The 21,226-nt window shown below is 47.9% G+C and overlaps 1 protein-coding gene across 1 annotated transcript in view; it reads left to right on the plus strand.

Moving 5' to 3' along the window:
• The first annotated feature begins 9,361 nt into the window (after positions 1-9,361).
• Positions 9,362-21,226, plus strand: part of EPHB1 (EPH receptor B1) — a 473,721-nt gene continuing 461,856 nt past the window's right edge. Inside the window, exon 1 of the mRNA XM_055383292.2 lies at positions 9,362-10,001. Coding sequence (XP_055239267.1) covers positions 9,944-10,001 — 58 coding nt within the window. The 5' untranslated portion in view covers positions 9,362-9,943. The remainder of the gene's footprint in view (positions 10,002-21,226) is intronic.

Genomic DNA, 21,226 nt, shown 5'->3' on the forward strand with positions numbered 1-21,226 from the left:
ATCTCAGCTCACTACAACCTCCACCTCCCAGGCTCAAGTGATTCTCCTGCCTCAGTCTCTCGAGTTGCTGGGACTACAGACGTGTGCCACCAGGCCTGGCTAATTTTTGTATTTTTAGTAGAGACGGGGTTTCACCATCTTGCTCAGGCTGGTCTTGAACTCCTGACTTCAGGTGATCCGCCCACCTCGGCCTCCCAAAGTGCTGGGGTTACAAGTGTGAGCCACGGCGCCCGACCCAATTCATTCATATTTCTTATTGGAAGTGATTTCTGTAATTTCTTACAAATTTTTATTGCTTAAATAGTAACTTTCTTTCTATTCGTGTTTTTTCAATTTTTTTCATTCTTTCTTTCTTTTGTTTTTTTTAATAGGGGTTGGGGTTGGGCTGTGTCTGGTGGCAGGTCCCTGACTGTAGTCATCCCTACAGCCTGGCTTTTACAAACAATAAATAAATAAAATAATTTTTAAAATAGGAGTTATATTTTGTTTTTATTTTCTCTAGTATTTTCAAAGGTATATATATATATATTTATTCAGAGTATAATTTTAAAAGCCTTTCAGTATTTGAAGCCATTTTTAAACCAAGTTTAGCTATTTTAAATCAGTATTTCTAAGAGTCTCAATTCCTCCTAAGTAAACAAGGAATGTCAGATAGCTTTCTACTTCTTCTCCTTCTCCCCATATTCCTCTTCTCTTTGGTCCTAATTAATGTAATTTAAAGTATTGGATCTAGGCTTTAGTAATTAAAGTTTTAACAGTATGAATGTTCTTTATTGAGATTACTTTTTACATTTTATTTTAATTTAAAGGGACACAAAACTAACATACAAAAATCAGTTGTATATATTCACACCAGTAACAACCTATCTGGAAAAGAAATCAAGAAAATCCCATTTACAATAGTAAAAAAATGAATAAAATACTTAGGAATAAGTTTAACTGAGAAGGTGAAAAATCTGTACACTAAAAACTACAACACATTCATGAGAGAATCTGAAAAAGACAAATAAATGCTAAGATATCTCATGTTCATGGGATGGAAGAATTAATATTGTTAAAATGTCCATACTGCCCAAAGTAATATATAGATTCAATACAATTCCTATCAAAATTCCCATGGCATTCATCACAGAAATAGAAAACACAATTCTAAAATTCATATAAAACCATGAAAGACCCCGAAGAGCCAAAGCAATCTTAAGAATGGAAAACAAAGTTGGAGGCATCACACCTCCTGATTTCAAGTGGTGTTACAAAGCTATAGTAATCAAAATAGTTTTGGACTGGTGTAAGAACAGACACATAGACCAATGGAACGAAACAGAAAGCCTGGAAATAAACCCAAGCATGTATGGTCAACTAGTTTTTGACAAGAACATTAAGAAGATACAAGGGAAAAAGGGAGTATTTTCAACAAATTGTATTGGGAAAACTGGATATCTACATGCAAACAAACTAATTTGGACCCTTTTCTTATACCACACACAGAAATCAACTCAAAATGGATTAAGGACCTAAACATAAGACCTGAAACTGTGAAACTCCTAAAGAAAACAGAGAAAAGGATCCTTGACATCAGCGTTGGCAGTGATTTTTTTGGACATCACACAAAAAGCTTTGGCAACAAAAGTAAAAATAAACAAGTGAGACTACATCAGACTAAAAAGTTGTTGCACAGCAAAAGAAACAATCAATAAAATAGGCAGCCTACAGACTAGGAGAACATATTCATGGACCATATATCTGAAAAGGGGTTAATATCCAAAATATATAAGGAGCTCACACAATTCAATATTAAAAAAACCTCCAAAAAACAAAAAACAAATAACCCAACTAAAAATGGGCAAATAACCTGAACAGACATTTCTCCAAGGAAGACATAAACGTGGCCAGCAGGTATATGAAAAGGTATTAAACTAATCAATAGGGAAATTGAAATAAAAGCCATGAGATATCACCTCGCACCTGTTAGAATGGCTATTAGCAAACAAAATAAGGGGCAAGTGTTCATGAGGGTGCGGAGACAAGGACACACTCTTGGTTGGAAGGTAAATTGGTGTAGTCATTATGGAAAACAGTATGAAGTTTGCTCAAAAAATTAAAAATAAAACTACCACATGAACCAGAAATCCCTCTTCTTGATTTATACTAAAAGGAAATGTAATCAGAACCTTGTAGAGGTATCTGCACTTCCATGTTCACTGCAGCATTATTCACAATGGCCAAGATATGGAAACAACCTGTGTCCATCAATGGATGAGTGGATAAAGAAATTATGATATACACACACACACACACACACACACACACAACACTCACAGAAATATTATTCAGCCTTAAAAAAGAAGATCATGCCATATATAACAACATGCTGAACCTGAAGGACATTGTGCTAAGTGAAATAAAGCAGACACAAAAAGAAAAATACTGCATCATCTCAGTCTTTTTTTTTTTAGACAGAGTCTCGCTCTTATCCCCCAGGCTGGAGTGCAGTGGTGTGATCTTGGCTCACTGCAACCTCTGCCTTCTGGCTTCAAGCGATTCTCCTGCCTCAGCCTCCCGAGTAGCTGGGATTACAGGTGCCTGCCACCAAGCCCGGCTAATTTTTGTATTTTTAGTAGAGATGGGGTTTCACCATGCTGGCCAGGCTGGTCTTGAACTCCTGACTTCAGGTGATCCGCCTGCCTCGGCCTCCCAGATTGCTGGGATTACAGGTGTGAGCCACTGCACCCGGCCATGGAATCTATTTTTAAAAGTGAAATACATAGAAACAGAGAGTAGATCAGTGGTTACCAGGTAGCGGGCGGGGGGGGGAGGGGGGTGTAGAAAAGGAGAGATATAGGTCAAATGGTACAAAGTCGCAGTTATGCAGGATGAATTAAAAAAACATTAAAAGCAGTCTGCAAATATTTAGACATCTATTTCAATTGATTTTATTGCTTGACACCAAATTTCATCTCTTTATCAATTGGAATATATTTTTAAGTAAATTTTTTTCTAAAGTGTTGCAAATTTTCTGAGACCTGAAAATGTTTGTTGCTTTCAACTTGCTGGATTTATATATATTTTGTGTTACAAATTTTCCCTCTTAAAAACTCTATTGCTAAAAAAAACCAAGCGAAACCAACAAACAAAACCAAGAAAAACCCAAAGTCTATAGCTCTTGCTTCATTTTTTCCCTAGAATTTAGTGTTCTGAAATTAATGATATTTAGTCCACTGTAGGTATCCTGTTTTCCTATGTGGCCATGAATGTGTCTGTTTGTGTGTGTTCTTGAATAGATGTAAAATTTCTTTTAAAAAATCCATATGGTTCAAAAACATTTTCTAGATGTGACGATATATGAAGTCTTTACTCAGCTAAGAAAAATTTTATGCTTTGATAGCTTTGTCATTACTTTCATGGCATTTGTACTGGTCTCTTTTTAAAGAACTCTGAACTCTTCTCAGAACTCTTTTGGGGACCCTTTAAGGTCCCCAGAACCTTGCAAGCAACTAGCACAATTTTATATAAGTTGGTTCCCCATTTTCTATCTTCTGCTTGTTTTGTATTCTCTGTTTCCATTTTTCTTTTTTGTTCATGTTGTATGCATTTTTGGGAAGCTTCTCGAGTTTATCTTTCATATCATCCATTCAATGTTCAGCAGCAACAAATGTACTCTTGACTGACACACCAATGTGGAGTTGAATTCTGACACTGCATTTTTGCTTCCTTAAAACACTTCCTATCCCCTTCTCCTCCCCTCTTCTTTTATTCTGTTGTCTTTTCTGTTTAACCTGTTTTCTCATAAGTTTGTTTCTCTATATTCGAATTTATGTCTTCATGTGTGCCAAGAAGTTTCCTGAAAATGTCTCTAGACTCTGCAGAACTTCATTTTCAAAAGGATGCTCCTCATCTGGGTCTTGAAGGTGCTGCTCCTGGTTTTGCAGTGTTGTAATAGGTCCCTGAGGTGTCCTGACTTCTCTTCACTCCTCCTTGAGAAGGGAAAGACTCATTAATTCTCAGTGTATTTTGGTAGGCAGGATGAGTGGGTTGGCCTTCGATCCTCTAGCTGTCTACTTGCTTGATCGCTGAATCGCCTTTATAAACCTACAGCAATGCTTAATTGCCAGTTGCCAACAGGCTTCATCTAGTGTATGTCTTCTCTACTGAGGTAGCATCTTTCTCCAACCACCATCCCAATTCTCTGGTGCTCTGACATGCTGTATCCCAGGAAAAACTCTAGTCAGCAGGCTGTACTGTCACAGTACAGTCATTAATGTGACTGTTCCAGCCTCTTGACTGTTTTTTACCTGAAGAATGCATTGTGTCTTCATCAGCCCATCCATCTATCCAGTTGTGTATTTCATTTTTAAGCTATTCTAGATGTGGAAGACACTAAGGAAGGGAAGAGGATGATCAGGGAAACTGTTCTTTGCTTGGCTTGAAACTGAACAACAATGGTGATGATAGATATTTACTCCATTCTCTGGTTAGTAGAGATCCTGAGTGTCTGAGTCAAGTATCGACAGAGAGGGAATTACAATATGCCTTCCTAGCCATGTCTTTAAAGCAGCTTCTCTTTTAAAAAAGAGAACTTGGCATATGTCATACATACGCTTGATAGATTTTTCTCAATCCAGCTTGATGTACCTTATAAGTATTGTCAGTTTCTTCCACATCCTGGCAATTAGGTTGTCTATCAGTGTTTGTTCACCTTGTTTTATAATTCTTCATATTTGTCTGGATTTGCTGAGGTATTTTCCTGAGAAGCAAGGAGAGGCTTGTTGAAGGCCTCTAGCTAGAGACCATTTTGGATGAAAAGTCCCATAATACATTTAATTTTTTTACCATCTCCATTGGGAGACCATGAGATCCTTAAAGGGAGGGACTGGGTCTCAGCCATCACTGGGTCCCTAGCACTTCACAGACAACTGGCACAGAATTGCTGCTGAATAAATGTTGGAAGAAAGAACAAAATAGGGAAAGGAAGTTTTTTGTTATTTGCCTGTTACCCATATTAAAGTGTTTCGAATAAATCTTAAAGGTTCCACCTGCCTCTCAAAAAATAATTGATGAAAATATGTCCTGCAGCTTAAGAATCTAATTAAAGGTCACCTGGGTCATGGAGTGTGTAACTGAACCTTTTATTTATGCGGTAAAGCAGTATTTCAAAGGGAAAGGATAGGATGGGGCAACAAAATCTTCTCATGTACAAGATATGCAAGTGACATACACAGGATGGATGCTATTTGTGTACCTTTTTCACTAATAAGTAGTGAATGAAAAAAGGTTTTATATATATATACATATACACACACACACACACACATATATATACACACACACACATATGATGTGGGTTATAAGTGAGGAGGAAAATTCTAATAGAATAGCTTTATATTGGGTAGAATTATCAAGGGAAATTGTGCAATTGCTTTCACTAGAAATGCTTTCCAAACATTTAGACACAAAACTGTTTAGAGGTAGGGAGTGAACTGGTTGACTGCCCCAAAGCCTTCTAGTCAGATGGGCCTCTGAGTCTTAGCAAAAGAGTTCAGTCACCCTTGGGTGCCTGAGAGCCCTCAGCTGCTGGCCTTAGCAGCAAGCATCTGTCACTTTGAAGGAGTGATTTAGTGATATCAAATAGCTGAGTGATTAATCAAGAAAATAAGTGAGAATTTGACATCAGACAGAAAAAAAATTGCCAAGGAGATGCTCTAGGGGAAAAGAGGCACCCAGGCTTGGAATCCCAAACCAATGGTGCCTTCAGGGATATTTACAAATCACAACCCATTGCTAGAGAAAGATCAATCTTCTGCAAAGCTAAATTAATATTTAACTTGCTCAAGAAAAGTCAATACCTTGAGTTATTAGGGAAATTAACAAGCAGCCCTAAACTGACACTATTCTTGCCTGAGCCATCAGCATGTTCTAGAAGTCATCAATGAGTTAATGTTCCCTACACCACCCAATCAAATCCTCTCCTTGAATTCCTCTTACTCTTCCCCTCCCTCCTTCTTTTCCTGCTGAAGAACAGTTCCTTCAAAAAAAAAAAAAAAAAAAACCTGATATAGATGCCCAGTAAAAAAGATAAAAAAGCTACTGGAGCAGAGGTGAGGTCTGAAGCCCCAATTCCTTGGCCACTTTCATGAGTATCCCCTGAGGAGGCCTCAGGGCAGTTGTAAGCTCTTGGACCAAGAACAGCAGCTTCCAAGCCTCATCATGCAGCAGAGTCAATTGGGGAGGGGAGGATATGAAATCACATTCATGGGCTGTATTAGTCTGTTCTTACGCTGCTAATACAGATATACCTGGGACTGGGTAATTTATAAACGAAAGAGGTTTAATTGACTCACAGTTCCACATGGCTGGGGAGGCCTCACAATCATGACGGAAAGCAAAGGGGAAGCAAGACACATCTCACATGGCAGCAAGCAAGAGAGAGCGTGTGTGTGTGTGCAGGGGGGACCTCCCCTTTATCAAACCATCAGATCTCATGAGACTTATTCACTATCACAAGAACAGCATGGGAACCCCCCACCCCACCCCGTGATTCAATTACCTTCCACCAGGTCCCGCTTACGACACGTGGGAATTATGGAAGCTACAATTCAAGATGAGATTTGTGTGGGGACACAGCCAAACCATATCACGGGCCTACCTCATCCCTACTGACAGGCCTAGGGATCAGTATTTTTAGAGGGCCTAGTTGGTGATGTTGCTGTATTTATCCTGGCACAAGTTCAAAGTCCCTAGCTGGGTTCTACTTGAAATCCCTGTACTTGGTGGGCTCGAAGCGCACTCCCAGGTGTGACATTCTGCAGTTAGTTGGATAATGGTCATTTATACCTTCAGCCATGTCTGAGAGAGCCATTCAGTACCCACAGAAATATAACATGAGGGTATCAGGAAGAGGGACAGAAGAAAAGGCTTCCTGGGAGAGGTGGGATTTGGGTAGGAATAGAGGTCAGGAAATTCAATTCAACTCATTTTAGTTGTGCAAGTAAACATCCAGTACAGTGCTTGTGGCGGAAGGTGCTCAGTAAACAGAAGGTCTTCCCAGCATGTCTAACTAGCTGCTGTCACTCTCTTGCTGCTTCCTGCTTTGTGATTCTTCAGAGCTCTCCTCAGCACCTGACATGCCACTGCCTATTTGCTTATTATTGCCACCCTTCCAGCACATGGTAAGACCCCTCAGAGAAGGGCTGTCTACTGTGTTCCCACAGCTAGAACAGGGCCTGCCTGAATACGTGGGTGAGCACATGACTGGCCTGGTTGTGGTTGTGGAGATGGCAAGAGGATATCCTAGGCCCAGAGAAAGACCAGCAGGGCCTGGGCTGAGAAGGCAGGTTTCAGAGAGCTTACAAAGCGTCTGAATGTCATGCTAGAGTGGTCAGTCTCTCTTCAGCAGACAGTGAGGAGCCACTAGGTTGCTATGCAGGGAAGAGATAAGATCAAGCTTGGCTTGAGAAGGATGAGTTTGGCAGCAGAGTTTGGAGGGATTAAGGGGAGGGAGGGAAGCTGGACTGTCATTCGGAGACTCTCCAGTTGTCCAGGGGAAGGTAGTATGGGTTTACACTGGGTCAGATGCACAGGCATAGGACAAGGGCATAAGGAGGAGGACATGGCAGAGCGGGGGCTTTGCCAGACATGCCTACCAAGTGACTGTGATATAGTGAAAGGGGGAGGGAAGAGTGTGAAACTCACCCATCCATCCATCCACCTGTCCATCCATGAGGGGATGGCTGGGGGTAAAAAAGCAAGTGAAGCTGCCAAGGAGTTGCCCATGTACCCCAGGAGGACGAACTCCAAGGATGGAGTTTGGGGGATACCTCTCTTGAAAGCTGAAGAGGTAACAGAGGGAACAGTAAGAAGTGGCAAGACGGGTAGGAGGAGAAGCAGGACCATGGAAACTGGGGCCAGAGCCCCAGAAGATCTACTGGACACCAATGTCAGCAGGTGCTGACGGTGCAGGAGGATGACAGCTAACTAGGAGCAGGTTGTTGCCCAGGGTGACATCAGGTGGCTCCAGGGACATCACAACACAGCTGGTGGTGTGGAGGCGTAGAGGGCAGCTAACGTGGCATTAAGGTGGATGATGAGAAGGTGGAGGTTGATGACATCTTCCCTTCAGGCACAGAGGTGGGGTAGGAGGGAGGGGAAGGGAGGAGGAAGGCAGCCTGAGTCAGAGCCAGGGAAGGAAAGAATTGTCAGGATTGGGGGACTTGAGTCTGGCTGTGTGGAGAGGAAGCAGTCCCAGCAAAGGAGAGACTAGACACGCAGAGGTGGGGGGTGTGGGGAACTGATTTAGAAAAGCCCAGAAAGGAGAGTCATCCCAAAGGGAAATATCGCATCTGCCCACTGTTAGCTCATTAACAGACCAGGGGAAAGGATTGGTGCCTCCAAGGTGAGAGGCGTAGGAGGAGGGGTGGGGAACCTAACGGGTCATCCCTGACCCTGTAGGACCAGACTATCATCAGGTATGTAGGGGGGGCGGGAGAGGAGGGAAGGACACATCTCCAGCATAACATATAACAGCCTCAAGGTGAGTTTCTGATTTAGAACCCTTGACCATCTCCAGAAACAGGAAGATAAAGTGTAGCTCTGAGAGCTGAGCCTGGGAGAATTGCTCCTGCCTCCAAGGCTGCATCCCCAGTTGCTGCCTAAGTCCTTCCCACCCACACTGAAGGCCTGGCCCGCAGCAACAGTGCACCTCGCCTTGCACCGGCCTGGGAGAGCCCTCTTGCAGGCTCTGCTGTTTTATAGCTGACTGTGTGACTCCTGGTCTCCCCACGCTGAGCTGTCCTCTGGGGTCAGGGCCCTCTGTGGAAGTTCACAATGCACTGGGAAGTGAACACTAAAGGCAACCAGAGGCTTCTGCAGAAAAAGAACTGCGAAACGTTGGACAGGAAGCAAGTCCGGTTCCCTGTGGACCCTGGAGCAAGTGCCCACAGGTTATCTGAACAGTATTCATTCTTTCGACGGACATGTACTATGCCTCCCACAGGCCAGGCACTGTTCTGTGAACTGTGGATTCTGTAGTGAACAAAATAGGCAAGAATCCGAAAATGGTGACCCCATTTTAATAAGGGGGAGACCCCACGATAAACAAAATCGATTAGTAAATACCAACCCGTGCTAGAGAGTGAAGAGCTCTGGAGGAGAGGCACGGGTGCGCCCCTGGAATTGCTCTAAACAGGGTAGACAGGGTGCTCTTGTCACAGAGAAGATGAAAGAAGGCTCATTTGATCATTTAAAGCGGATCCAGTCCTGGGTGGGATGTAAGGGCACGAGGCCTCCCCAGCTCCTTCGCTGGGCCTCCTAGGTGGGGACAGGGTGAGTTGGGCGGGCCGCTGCGGTTCTCCGAGAGCACCACGAGGGGGAGCCCGGACCCCTCCTAGCGCCTTCCGAGCCCTCCCGCACAGCCTTGCAAGCAAAAGTTTTTCTTAAACTAACAATGCCAGTGTAAGGAGGTGCTCGCGCCTGATTGGCCGGGGGAATTTTGCAGGTTTGATTCCTTGATTGGACAGGAGGTGTTAGGGGTGGGGAGAGAGCTGATGGTGGGGGATCCCGCTCCCTCCCGCGTCAGTCTGGCCGGCTCCGTCCTCCCGTAGGCTCCGCTGTAGCTAGCAATGTGACACCAGGACGCACTCGCTCTCGCGCGCTCTCCCAGGCTCGTTCTCCCTCGCCCTCTCTCTCTCACACACGCACGCACACACCCACCTCTCCCATAAACACACACACACACACATGCACACCCATACCCACGCGCGCCCGCACCGCCCCACGCTTACACACTCCTGCCCACGCCCACGCAGCGCTCCGGGAAGTCCGGTCCGGGCGAGAGCGCGAAAGGATACCGAGAAGCCACCCGCGGGGAGCGCAGCGGCGCCCCGGGACGCGGCGCTCTCCCGGCGCTGCTGCCTCGGCTTGGTCTCGGCCTGGGGGCCGCCGGCCGGCGATGGCCCTGGATTATCTGCTACTGCTCCTCCTGGCATCCGCAGTGGCTGCGATGGAAGGTAACGTACCCTCCATGGAGCAAGTTGGCTGCTGGTGCCGGCCGCCTCGGGACTGCTGTGCTCCGCCGTTCGCGGGGTTCCTCTGGCTGCTTTGCGGTGCAGGCATCCCGGGACCCGAGGGCAAGGAGGTTTGGGAGCCTCGGCCGCTGCCGAGCGCGGGGCTTGGGTGGCACCCACCAGAGCGCCCCCGGCTGGCTCTTAGCGCCCGAAACTGGCTCGCGAGTCCCCCGGCTTCCTCTCCCCGGCACTCCCTGGTAGCCTCGGTCTCCCGCAGCCCCCGCTCGGAGAGCTCGGAGCCCGCTGCATTGCGGTGCATGCTCCTTAGCTCTGGGCAGAGCCAGAGCTGGGCGTTGGGGAGAAAGGGGTGCCTCTGGCCATCCGGCTCTTGGAGTACTGGCGCCCGTCTGCTCCCAGGCACCGATACGCTTCTGAGCAGCCGCGCGCCACCTCCTTTTCCCCAGCTCGCAGTCCACGGGCTCGTGGACTCTGCTTGGCGTGCAAGCACTGCGCGCGGGGGCCGGAGAAGCTCTGCCGTGGTATCCCTCAAGTGGCCACCGAAGGAGAGGGGTGGAGTTCATTGGCCGTACCCTTGGGGACCAGTCTGGTGGTCCGGGCGCCTGCGGGACTGCACGTTTCCAGGGTCAGTCGGGGAGAGGTGGAAACCCTTTTCGCCTCGGAACAGGAGTGGGCTGGGGTGAGTGGTCGGTCCTACCTAAAGTCTCCCAGCCTCTCCACCACCCCGGAGAGGATACTCCGCGGCCGGGAGTCGTCGGGCAGCATCACTCTCTGCCAGCTCAGACTTGGCGGTGCCTCCGGCTTGGTGGCTGGGAAAGCGCGCTCCAAAGACACCGTGCCCGGCGCAGCGGGGAGCCTGGGCGCTCAGTAGCGCTCGCGAATCCCTGTGGGAAATCCCGGCCCAGTTCCCCGCCTCCCGCCCCTTCCCGCGCCCCTGTTCTTCGCAGCCTAGCAGCGGCCGCGGCAGCCTCCTGGGAACACAGCTCCGCGGGAGAGCGGAGTTGGAGTTGTCGGGAGAAAACCAACTCTAGGGGTGATGCGCTGCCGCAGTCCGGCTAGCAGCCCCACTTTCCGGTGTCCTGCTCCGGGTGGAACTCCTCTGGGGGACTCCAAGCCGGGGAAGAGCAGCTCTTGGCGACCGCGCAGCGTTCCCATCTGGGAGCTCGCTCCGCTTGTTACTCGTTCCTCGCGAAACTGTGACCGGTTGCCCAGTGGAAACTCCCCCAAACAAGATGGTTTGGTGCCCCCCGCCATTCCGGAAAGCTCTGCCCTTCTGGAAGTGAAGCTGGAGGGGCATTCCGGGCCCTGAGGCGCGGCTAAGATTCCCTTCCCTTTTGGCGAAGACCACCGCATCCCACGTTTGTTCTGGTGGCGGCGTGGGGGTGCGGCGATTAATGCCTAGAAAGCTCTCGCTTGCTTTTCCGAAGGTGGCTTTTTGTCTGCCCTCAGTCTCCTGCTGCCCTCATGGACTGCTGGGCTTTGTAGGGAGGGGAGCAAGGAGGGGTTTGCTTTTTGGAACGTGCAGGAGAAGACTGGAGCCGTGTGGAGTGCCGTCAACACCCTGGCGCAGGGATGCCTGGGTTTGACTTATTGAGAGACACGTGTGGGAGCAGTTAAAATTGGAAATTCAAGGGGATATATACCCCCAAACCGGGCAGGAAAGGCAGGGTGAGCGCATTTGCAAGGGCAATTCCAGACTGGACTTGCAGCATTGGGGTGGCGTCATGCAGGTCCGAGGCTCGATCCGGCCCGCGGCTCTTTGCGCCCCCAGAGGTTCAGTGGCTGGGTCTCAGAGGAGATGGGTGCCCACTTTGGGGAGCGTGCTCTCGGCATTGGGTTCCTGTGCATGCAAGCGAAGTAGTTTGGAGAGCAAACGTATGGAAACACAGCAGGCATGAGGACGTGGTCAGTTTCCTCCCTGCCCCTCTTCTTGGCTAGCCAGAGGTCCCTGTCTGCTTGCCGGAAGCTGCCCGCGGGTGCCATTGTGTCAGACCCCAGCCAGGTATGCAGGGCCCTGACGCCCAGGCCTTCCGGAGCCACTTACCCCCGGTGCCGTGGCTTCCCTTGCTGCAGCCTGGAAACTTTGCCAGTGGCCTGACAGGAAGGAGCCTGACTCTGTGGGCTGAAAATCTCTCCAGCAAGGGTTAAAAGAAACGCGACATTCAGCAGAATATTAAAGCAGCCCCCTGGTCCCTACTCAGTACGCAGGGATATTGCACACCATTCACTCCCTCCTCTCCTAGAATGAACACAGGCAGGCTCATTTTCTACTCTCTACACACGGAGCCGCCTTCCCGCCTGCCTGGCTGGGTTGGGGCCAGCGTTATTTGGTTCGTGATGAGTGAGGAATAGTGATCAGAAAGTGGATCAACGAGCTGCCTACGGACAGCAGGTCCCTCCCAAACTCGGCTGTGGTCGGGGGGCGCCTCTCCCTGCTGATTTCAGACTCTCATGTGTCTGTCTGCTTTCCCCTGGGGTCTGCGGTGGAATTTCAGTGAAGCATTGCCATCCAGGGCAAATTGCTCTGAGGCCAGGTGGGCCCTCAGCCCAGGCCAGGGCAGGGACAAAGGGACAGTGACAATCATGGGCCAGGTAAGGAGATGTGGCCAGAGGAAGGCAGGGCCCTAAGACACTCCCTGCCTGGGTGGAAGGAGGGAGGACAGGGTCTGGTTGTTGGCCAGAGGGGCAGAGGAGGGGAGGGGAGGGGGCTCAAATTCTCGTAATCAGGCAGGAAGACTGTTGGCTTAGGGTGTAGGAAACCCAGACTGAAAAAAAGCTCCTCTTCCCTCCTTTCCCCCCACACTCCCGCATTTCCAGCCAGTTCTGCTCTGTGAGGAGAGAGATGCCACTACAAGGAAAAGATTTGCTGGGGCTAAGTCTGTCTTCAGAAGGGAGTAAGGCAGCTGTGGTGGCAAGAATGCTGACATCCTCCTGCCTTCTGGACACAAAGCCAGGCCTCTTTTCTCAGCGTCCTGACAAACAACTGCCTCTTCAAGCCCACCGGTGCCTTTTCCCACCTGCTCTGAGAGCTTGTTGAGAATGGGCTGCTGGTGTCTGTGAAGCGAAGGCAGCTGCTTGCATTCTCTGAGCTGCCCCTTGTCTTGTGCCCTTTGGGATAGGATCTGGAAACCTGGGCTTCTCTGGAGGCTTTTCTACAGCAGCAGAGGACATCCATCTTCAGAGAGAGGCATCCCTGGACTAAGCACATTGGCCCTTCTGGGAGGCAGCAACCTGAAATTGCTAACTGCTCATAGCATTCTCCCAACCCCACTCCCTGTGTCCAGGGAGTACCCATGCACCTGCAGAAGGCCTCAGAGTGCGGCACACTGGCTGATGGGAATACTCCCAGGAGACCTGCTCTTTTGTGTAGCCTAGAGTGAAGTCCCGGCCCTGGCACCCTTGGATGTCCACATGTATTTGAGTAGTAGATTTCTCAAGGGTTGACAAGTAGTGGGTTCCCAGTAGGCATTGCTGATGCATGAGTGCACGACTAAATTACTGTGCCCCTTTGTGGCGTGCCCCAACGTGAAATGCTAGGGCACTGAATTTCACTGTACACATTTTGGACACAGTTACATTTCTATTACATGTTTGTGGTGGAAAACCCCAAACTAAGCCCACGTGTCTTCAACAGGCCACAAGGCTAGGCAGTGATTGGCTGTTTCTGCATTTTCTGTTAATATTTGTTTTCTGTGTGTGCATCTGTTTTTGGTGTCCATGAACGTGCTTGAGCCTACAAGCAGTAGCAGGCACCAAAGATTTTTAAAAATGTCTGAGAAAGAAAAGCAAATTTGAGAAAATTCCATGTATTAGCTGATTTTATTTTTTGTGCAAAGTGGAACGATCACCAGTACTCAGTGTTTGTGGAGCTGCCTCCTCAAGCCACGCATGGAATGCTGGCGAGGGAGGGCAATGCAGCTCTGGGCAATGGCTTGGGAAAAGTCTTGGCAATGTAAACAACTGCAGAGGCCCAGACTCAGTCCCAGCTCAAACCTTCTGGGTTAGTAGAAGAGAGCTGCCAGCAGCTTGTGATGCTCCCGAGCCTGGGGAGGGCCTGCTAGGTCACACAGTGTCCAGCTCCAGCCCCTTCTGCCTTCTATTGACTTGTGCAACCCAGACCCAGATCTCAGAGCCCCTACTTTGTTTTTTCACAAGAATGGGTACCGATGACCAAGATGTGCTATAAGAAAAGCCCATGAGGCAGAGGCATCGTATGGTTCTCATTTAATTTTACCCATCGAGAAGTAATCTTTGATAAAGCAAATAGGACCAAAGAAGAAGGGTGATGCTAGGGGACACAGGACAGCACCATGAACCCCTCCTCTGGATCTAGCATGTGTGCTTCCTATTTAGTAGAAACTACATGTTCTTTAGTTGCTTGAATAAATTTTGTGAACTCGGGGCAATGAAAGGAATATATGGGTCAGGAGGGAGGTCTGGCCATGAGGATGGAGATGAAATCAACGTGGGTGGTGACAGATAGCAGGATCATGAAGCCAGAGTACTCCACCTGCCTTTTCATCTCCCAGCTCTGTTGCTTGGAAAAATTACCCAGTCCACCTGGCCAGTGTCTTTCTGTGTTGAGTGGGTCATGTTGCCCACTTATTCCAACTATAGGAGTAGGGACAAGTAATACCCAATATAAGGACACGCTCTGTACTAGATTAAAAAGAAAGTAAGATGCTATTAAAATCAAAGATACATTTATATTACTAAATTTAAAATAATATATAGCTAATCCTTAAATGTTCTTAGTATCACTAAGGCTTAGATGTGTAGTGTTTTTCTAGCATGGGCAAAAGGTAGGGGCAATTTTGGAAGCCCAAAGAGGGGAATACTAGCTCAGGTAGTGTTTCCCAGACTTCAGGTAGTATGTTACCTGGGCAGTTTGCTACAGACTCCTGGGTCCTAACCCTAAAAGCTCAGCAGGTTTGGATGGATCCTAAAAATCAGCATTTTAAGTGGGCTTTCCTGGAGATCCTGAAGGGGAATGTTTCTAAACCAGGTTGCAGTCAGAAGTCCTAATAGGTCTTGCCCAACTCTGCATTTGCTGAATCAGAATGGCCTGGGGATCTGCATTTTACCAAAGGGCCCCAATGATTCACATGCAGACAGCCTGGCACCAGTATATTTGAAAACTGCTGATGAGATCTAATTCACTTAATCCTTACAAAACCTATCAGGTAGGTATTATTATAATCAACTCCTCTCCCACTTTTTAGATGAGAAGACTGAGATATAGAATAGTTAAGTAATTTGATAAGGTCAAACAGCTAGTAAGTGGCCAAGCCTGGATTTGAACCCAGGCAGTCAGGCGCTGTAGTCTATATTTTTAGCCACTTTGCTCCACCACTTTTGAAGGCTTTACATGAAGGAAGACTCATATCAGCTGGAATCTAGGGGAGGGAAGGGTTCTAGTGCTGACTCTGCCATTGGGCATTGGAGACTTCATTGACTACTGGGGGCTTAGGTTTCCATGGTCATGCGAGAAGAGATGAGCAAAATGTTCAGACAACCTCAACACTTCAGATCAAGCTCCAGTTTCCATGTAGCTCTCTCTCTGCACCTTCCTCCTAACTCCACTATTCCCACCCCTATTGCAGCCCTATACACTCATAGACACAGGGCTGGAGACCTGTCCTGCAGCCTTTCTAGTAAGGACTGGTATATTCGTTCCTCTCTCTGCCCTGACCAGCCCTTCCAAAGAAGAAATGATCAGCAGAGAAGTGTCCCCAAAGGAGATGAACCTGGGACCCCTATGTGTTCTGGGGGCAGTGGAGGGGGCACACCGAACCCTTACCTGTCCTCCATTGACTGTCAAGAGCGTGTTCCTGCACCTGGATTCCAGGAGTCTGCATTCCTTGGAAGAGCTCTTTTTATGTTTCCCTCTTATGCACTAGCCACTTAAGCAACTTGAATATTTCTGTCAGATTTCCATGTCTCCAAAGATGGTGGAGAAACAGAGCATTCGATGTCTGCCCTTCTGAGGAAATTACTGTAATAATAAAGTAACACCTTGGGAAAGATTTCATATTTAAAAGCAAAACTTTGCATGAGAAATTCTTCAGCTTCTTTTGCAGATTCCATTTCAAGTGGCAGCTGTAGGTGGGGCCCTTGGGTCAGAGTGCTTAACTATGCTTGGGTGGGGGGCATTGAGTGGTGAGGTCAGGACCATCTGCTCCATCAAAGGTCCCTGATATCTGATGTATTAGAGCCACTTTGCTGGCTTTTGTTGATCATTCCCCTGGGGGTTAGAAAGTTGGGAACACACTTTCCAGGGAGGCCTGGAGGGCAGTGGGTTGGTTCTTCTTTGTTGATGGAAAACCACTTTCTATCTGACTTAAAGTACAGGAAGCAAACAAGTGCACGGTTAGCTCTGTCCCTCCTTGTGCCTCAGTTTCCTCATTGTTGAATAGACTGGAGGAAGGATCATTATGGTAGAGAGAGTAGCAGGGACTTGGAGTGGGTGCACACCCCAGGGTAGAAGCAGTGGTAGAAGCAGGGGCTGACAGGCCGGGCGCGGTGGCTCACGCCTGTAATCCCAGCACTTTGGGAGGCTGAGGCGGGTGGATCACGAGGTCAGGAGATTGAGAGCATCCTGGCTAACACAGTGAAACCCCATCTCTGCTAAAAAAAAAACAAAAAAGCACAAAAAAAATACTGTGCCACTGCACTCCAGCCTGAGTGACAGAGCGAGACTCTGTCTCACGAAAAAAAAAAATAAAAAGAAGCAGGGGCTGACAATTGTAGATAAAGTCCAATCTGAGGCATGGTGACCCTTTGGCAAATCATGGGTGGGGCATGGATCCTCATAGCCTGTCAGGGGTTCTGTAGGAAGCAGCTCAGGATCTTATTTTCAGACATCAGGGATCGGAAAGAATGAGCTTAGCCAATATCAAGAAGACTAAGTGCCCTCCATGAGAAAGCCTAGTGCCCTCCATGAGGAAGACTGTATTCTAGGGACCTCCCACTGGCCAGCAGCAGGCCCAGGCTTGTGCAGGTGGTGCAGACAGGATTGAGGTCATGGTCCCCACTGGTACCATGTATCATTATCTGCCAGATGCCTCTCACTGTAACTGGCTTGTATGTTTACTTCTAACTTTGTGAATGAGAAGATTTCATTTCGACAGCCTAGCAAATGGGTTCATTATGCTCTCAGCCTTCTAGGGCAGGAAAAGCATCTTATTCATCTGCTCACTCACTCTCCAGCAAGCATGGAGTGTTAGCTCTGTGGGAGGATGCCCAAAGCTGAAGATCTGGGGGCCCTTCACTACACTATAATGACCCTGCTGGTGATTCAGGTTTCATGATGATCTACTTGCGAAAAGAGGGAAAACGTGACAAAGAAGGTCCTGTTTCCCCCTCCATCACCAGTACAGATGTTTCTCCAGGTCAGGTGAAATCCCAGCACATGCAGACAACACCACTAGCAGCTGCTTAAGGAGGGTGCTCATGGAAGGTTCCCCCAGAGTTCTCTGTAGCAGAACTGGGCCAATGTGGAAACACATAGGAGATTTTCTGAGAATTACCAGGACTCATTTCTGCCCACAGATTGCACCTGAGGCCCTGCGTCTCTCATCTCTCCCCTCCCACTTCCTGGCAGCAAGTGACAAAATGACCAATTTGAATTTAACCTCCTTGCTCTGCTTCTCCATTTCCCTGTGAAGGTGATAATGAACAGAGAAATGGGCAGAGGCAGGTGGCCAGAAAGGGAGGGGACAAGCGAGGGGAGCAGGGGTCCAAGGCTGTAGCTTGGCAATAACTTCTAAGGTCCCTGGGAATGATTACGGGGGCCGTGTAAGCCTGAGGGAACCAGCAAGGGATCAGGCTTGTCTGCACAGTCTTGACATGACATGTCAGAAGCAGGACTGGAGGTCGGTTTTAGGGAAGGGAAAAAACTTTCCAGGAGTCCTACAGGCTGGCAATGCTGGATCCAGGATTAGATTATGCTCCCAACCACTCATTGAGCATTTGTCATGTGCTGGTCCCTTTATACATATTGGTCCCCGTATCCTTCGTATCTAAGCATTTTTTTCTCCCATTTTATAGATGAGGTAGCTGAGGCTTTGAGAAGTTAACTGGCTCAAGAGCGAAGTTTCAAACCAAAGTTTGCCGAACTCTCTGGGCCTCTGTCTCCCAGTTCAGCCACCTTTTCCATTTAACTTTGCTTATTTGTGAATTAAATCAGTGAGCATTTGTTACCCAGGAGCTGTCTATCCTTGTTCTGCCAGGTGTCATCAAAGGTACAGACAGTCCTGCTCTGGTGTCAATGCTCGGACCCTGTGGACAGGCTCTCTTCTCACTCTTTGGAGTTGTCCCACCTGTTCCACAGCTGGAGGAAAACTTTTTCCTTCTCGGTTTGCATTTCCCTGTTGCACATTGCCTTTCCCATGTGCCCCTACGAGTCAGACCCCCACTGTGGTCATTATTGGCTTTTTTTTTTTTTTTTTTTTGCTGCATGTCTGTGTTAGTCCATTTTCATGCTGTTGCTAAAGACATACCTGAGACTGGGAAGAAAAAGAGGTTTAATTGGACTTACAGTTCCACATGGCTGGGGAGGCCTCAGAATCATGGTGGGAGGCGAAAAGCATTTCTTATATGGCAGTGGTAAGAGAAAAATGAGGAAGAAGCAAAGTGGAAACCCCTGAAAAACCTATCAGATCTCATGAGACTTATTCATTATCACCAGAATAGCACGGGGAAAGACCGGCCACCATGATTCAATTCCCTTGGCGTTGGTCCCTCCCACAACACATGGGAAATCTGGGAGCTACAACTCAAGTTAAGATTTGGGTGGGGACACAGCTAATCCATATCAATGTCCATCTAGATATTGTCTTTGATAAGCTATGTTGCTTAGATGGTTGCAGTTGGCATCTGTGCCTGGATCTTGGTGGGTGTGTGTGGGGGGGAGGAATCAGGGCACAGCACAGGTCTTCTGGTACTCCCTTCATAGGCTCACCTTCCAGAGGAAGGGCCAGCTGCTGCTTTTTGTCTTTGGGCACTTCTACAACTTCTTCTCTGTGGACTGTGTCCTGCTTACCCTTGGCCTGGGGCCATGTTGTTTCTTGAGCTCTGGCTGCTTTTATCCATCTGGCCAGGTGCAGACTTATGACATCAGAGGAGGACACTAGGATTTAGCATCAACTTTGAGCATGGAAGAACATGTGGGGGGATGTTGAGGAGAGAAATCCTTCAGCATCCTAGTCCCACTGGACAGTGGCCAGTCCCCCTTGGAGCCGTGGCAGTGGAAAGGGCTGAGCAGGAGGATGAGGAATAATTGCAGGCGGCTTCATTGACGGTGGCAGCAGAGAGAATGCCTTATCTGTGAAAGGCAGCTAGGCCCTGCAGTTAATTGTTCTGTTGTTTTCCTCTTGGTATTTTTCCAGCACATCAACATAGGACCTTTGCCCTTGGCTTTCTCATTGACGCTGAGGCTGAAGCCGGGAGGTGAGCTGGGGGTGGGGGATTGGGAAGGGGCCTCATTCCAGGTGGTTTCACATGAATTCTTGGTGCTGAACTATCTGTGCAGGTTCCTCCAGGGCTGTCTGCTCCTGGGGGCCATTGTCACAGGACCAGAAAGCCCATCCCGGGATGCTCTCAGCTCCTTTGACAATGCCTCCAAATGGTTTGGGATGGTGGAATGCAGGCTGTAAACTAGATGGCAAGGAACAAGGTGTCAGTATCAGAAAATCCACCGCATTTTGGACAGGTGCTCAGAGGCCTGGGGCAGGCACTGGTCAGAACACACTTTGGGTGTCGAACCATAATGTAGTATTTGGTTTAATCCTGGTCACACCACAGGTGTGAATCCGTTGCTGGCTCCCTAGCACCTTCAGGGCCAATCATTGCAAGACCCTACATCACCTGGGCCCGCCTTGCCTCCTGCCCTCCTGCCCAGCAGCACCTCCTTTCCCAGCTCCACACAGGTACATGTGTACACACACATGTCCACAGGTGCATGTGCTGCACAGCTGCACATGCCCTGGGCATCTCCTTCACTTCATCCACAGAGAGGCCCTTCTGACTCATCTGTCCCATGTGCCTCTGGGTCTGCACCTACTTGCTCTGTTTGTGTTGCATGTCTTACTGTTCTTTTCTGACTAACCCTAAATTATTCTTCAGAATTCACCACAGTGATCGCTTCCTCCTGGAAGGCTTTCTCTCCTGTCCCACGCTCGATTGGGTTGCCCTCTGGGTGCCGTCACAGCCGCCTCTGCTTCCCTCTATGGGATCACATTCCACACTGGTCTCCAGTTGTGTGTTTATTTTGCTGGGTACCCCACAGCTCCGTGAGCCTCTGAAGCATGGGTTCTATCCTGATTGTCATGGCATCCCCCAGCACATAGCACCCCCAGCACACGGCACATAGGAGGTGTCAATAAGTATGACATAATGAATAAATAACAAGAAGGAAAAGATCAACAAACACTGAAAAACCTGAGATCATGTCCTATGTAGTCATTTAAAATATATCTGCAAATATTTTATACTCTTCCTATCAAAATGTGGAGCCTCATTCCTCTCCCCTTGAATATGGATTGGCCTTAGGACTCACTGTAATGAATGGAATATGGCAGAAGTGTTTCTGCATAACTTTGGAGTGAAGTCATAGAAGGCAATACAGTTTCCACCTAGCTCTCTCTGTTTCTCCTGAAATACTTGCCCTTGTCACCCAGATACCATATTGTCAGGAGACCCGGGTAACATGAAGGGGTCACGTAGAATTTCTAGCCCCAGCTCCAGCTCAAGTCCCAGCCCACAGCCAGCATGAGAGGCCAAGTGTGAATGAAAGAGTCTTCAGTTTGTTTCAACCCCATCCTTCCAGGCACCCCTGCTGACTCTGAGTAGGGAGAGCCAAGCTTTCCTCACAGAACACTGTCCAAACTGCAGATTCCTGAGCAAAATCAATGTAGTAATTGTGGAAAACCACTGAGTTTGGGGTTGGAACAATTAATAACTGAAAATATTTTAGGAGGGGTAGGAGAACAATGGTTTAGATAAACCTAGAAAAGGACTTAGGGGAAGGGTGGGAAAGGGGTGGAGATATGATACCTCATTCATTCAACACTTAATAACAAATATTGTTAATCTCCTACTATGTACCAGGCAGTAGGCACAAAACCAGAAATATTATAGCCCTTGGGAGCATACATCCTATTGGGGGAACAGACAGGCATGAAAAAGACAAATAATGTATATATAATTTC

Source organism: Gorilla gorilla, chromosome 2 (genome assembly GCF_029281585.2).
Source record: "Gorilla gorilla gorilla isolate KB3781 chromosome 2, NHGRI_mGorGor1-v2.1_pri, whole genome shotgun sequence".
Classification (NCBI taxonomy): Eukaryota; Metazoa; Chordata; class Mammalia; order Primates; family Hominidae; genus Gorilla; species Gorilla gorilla.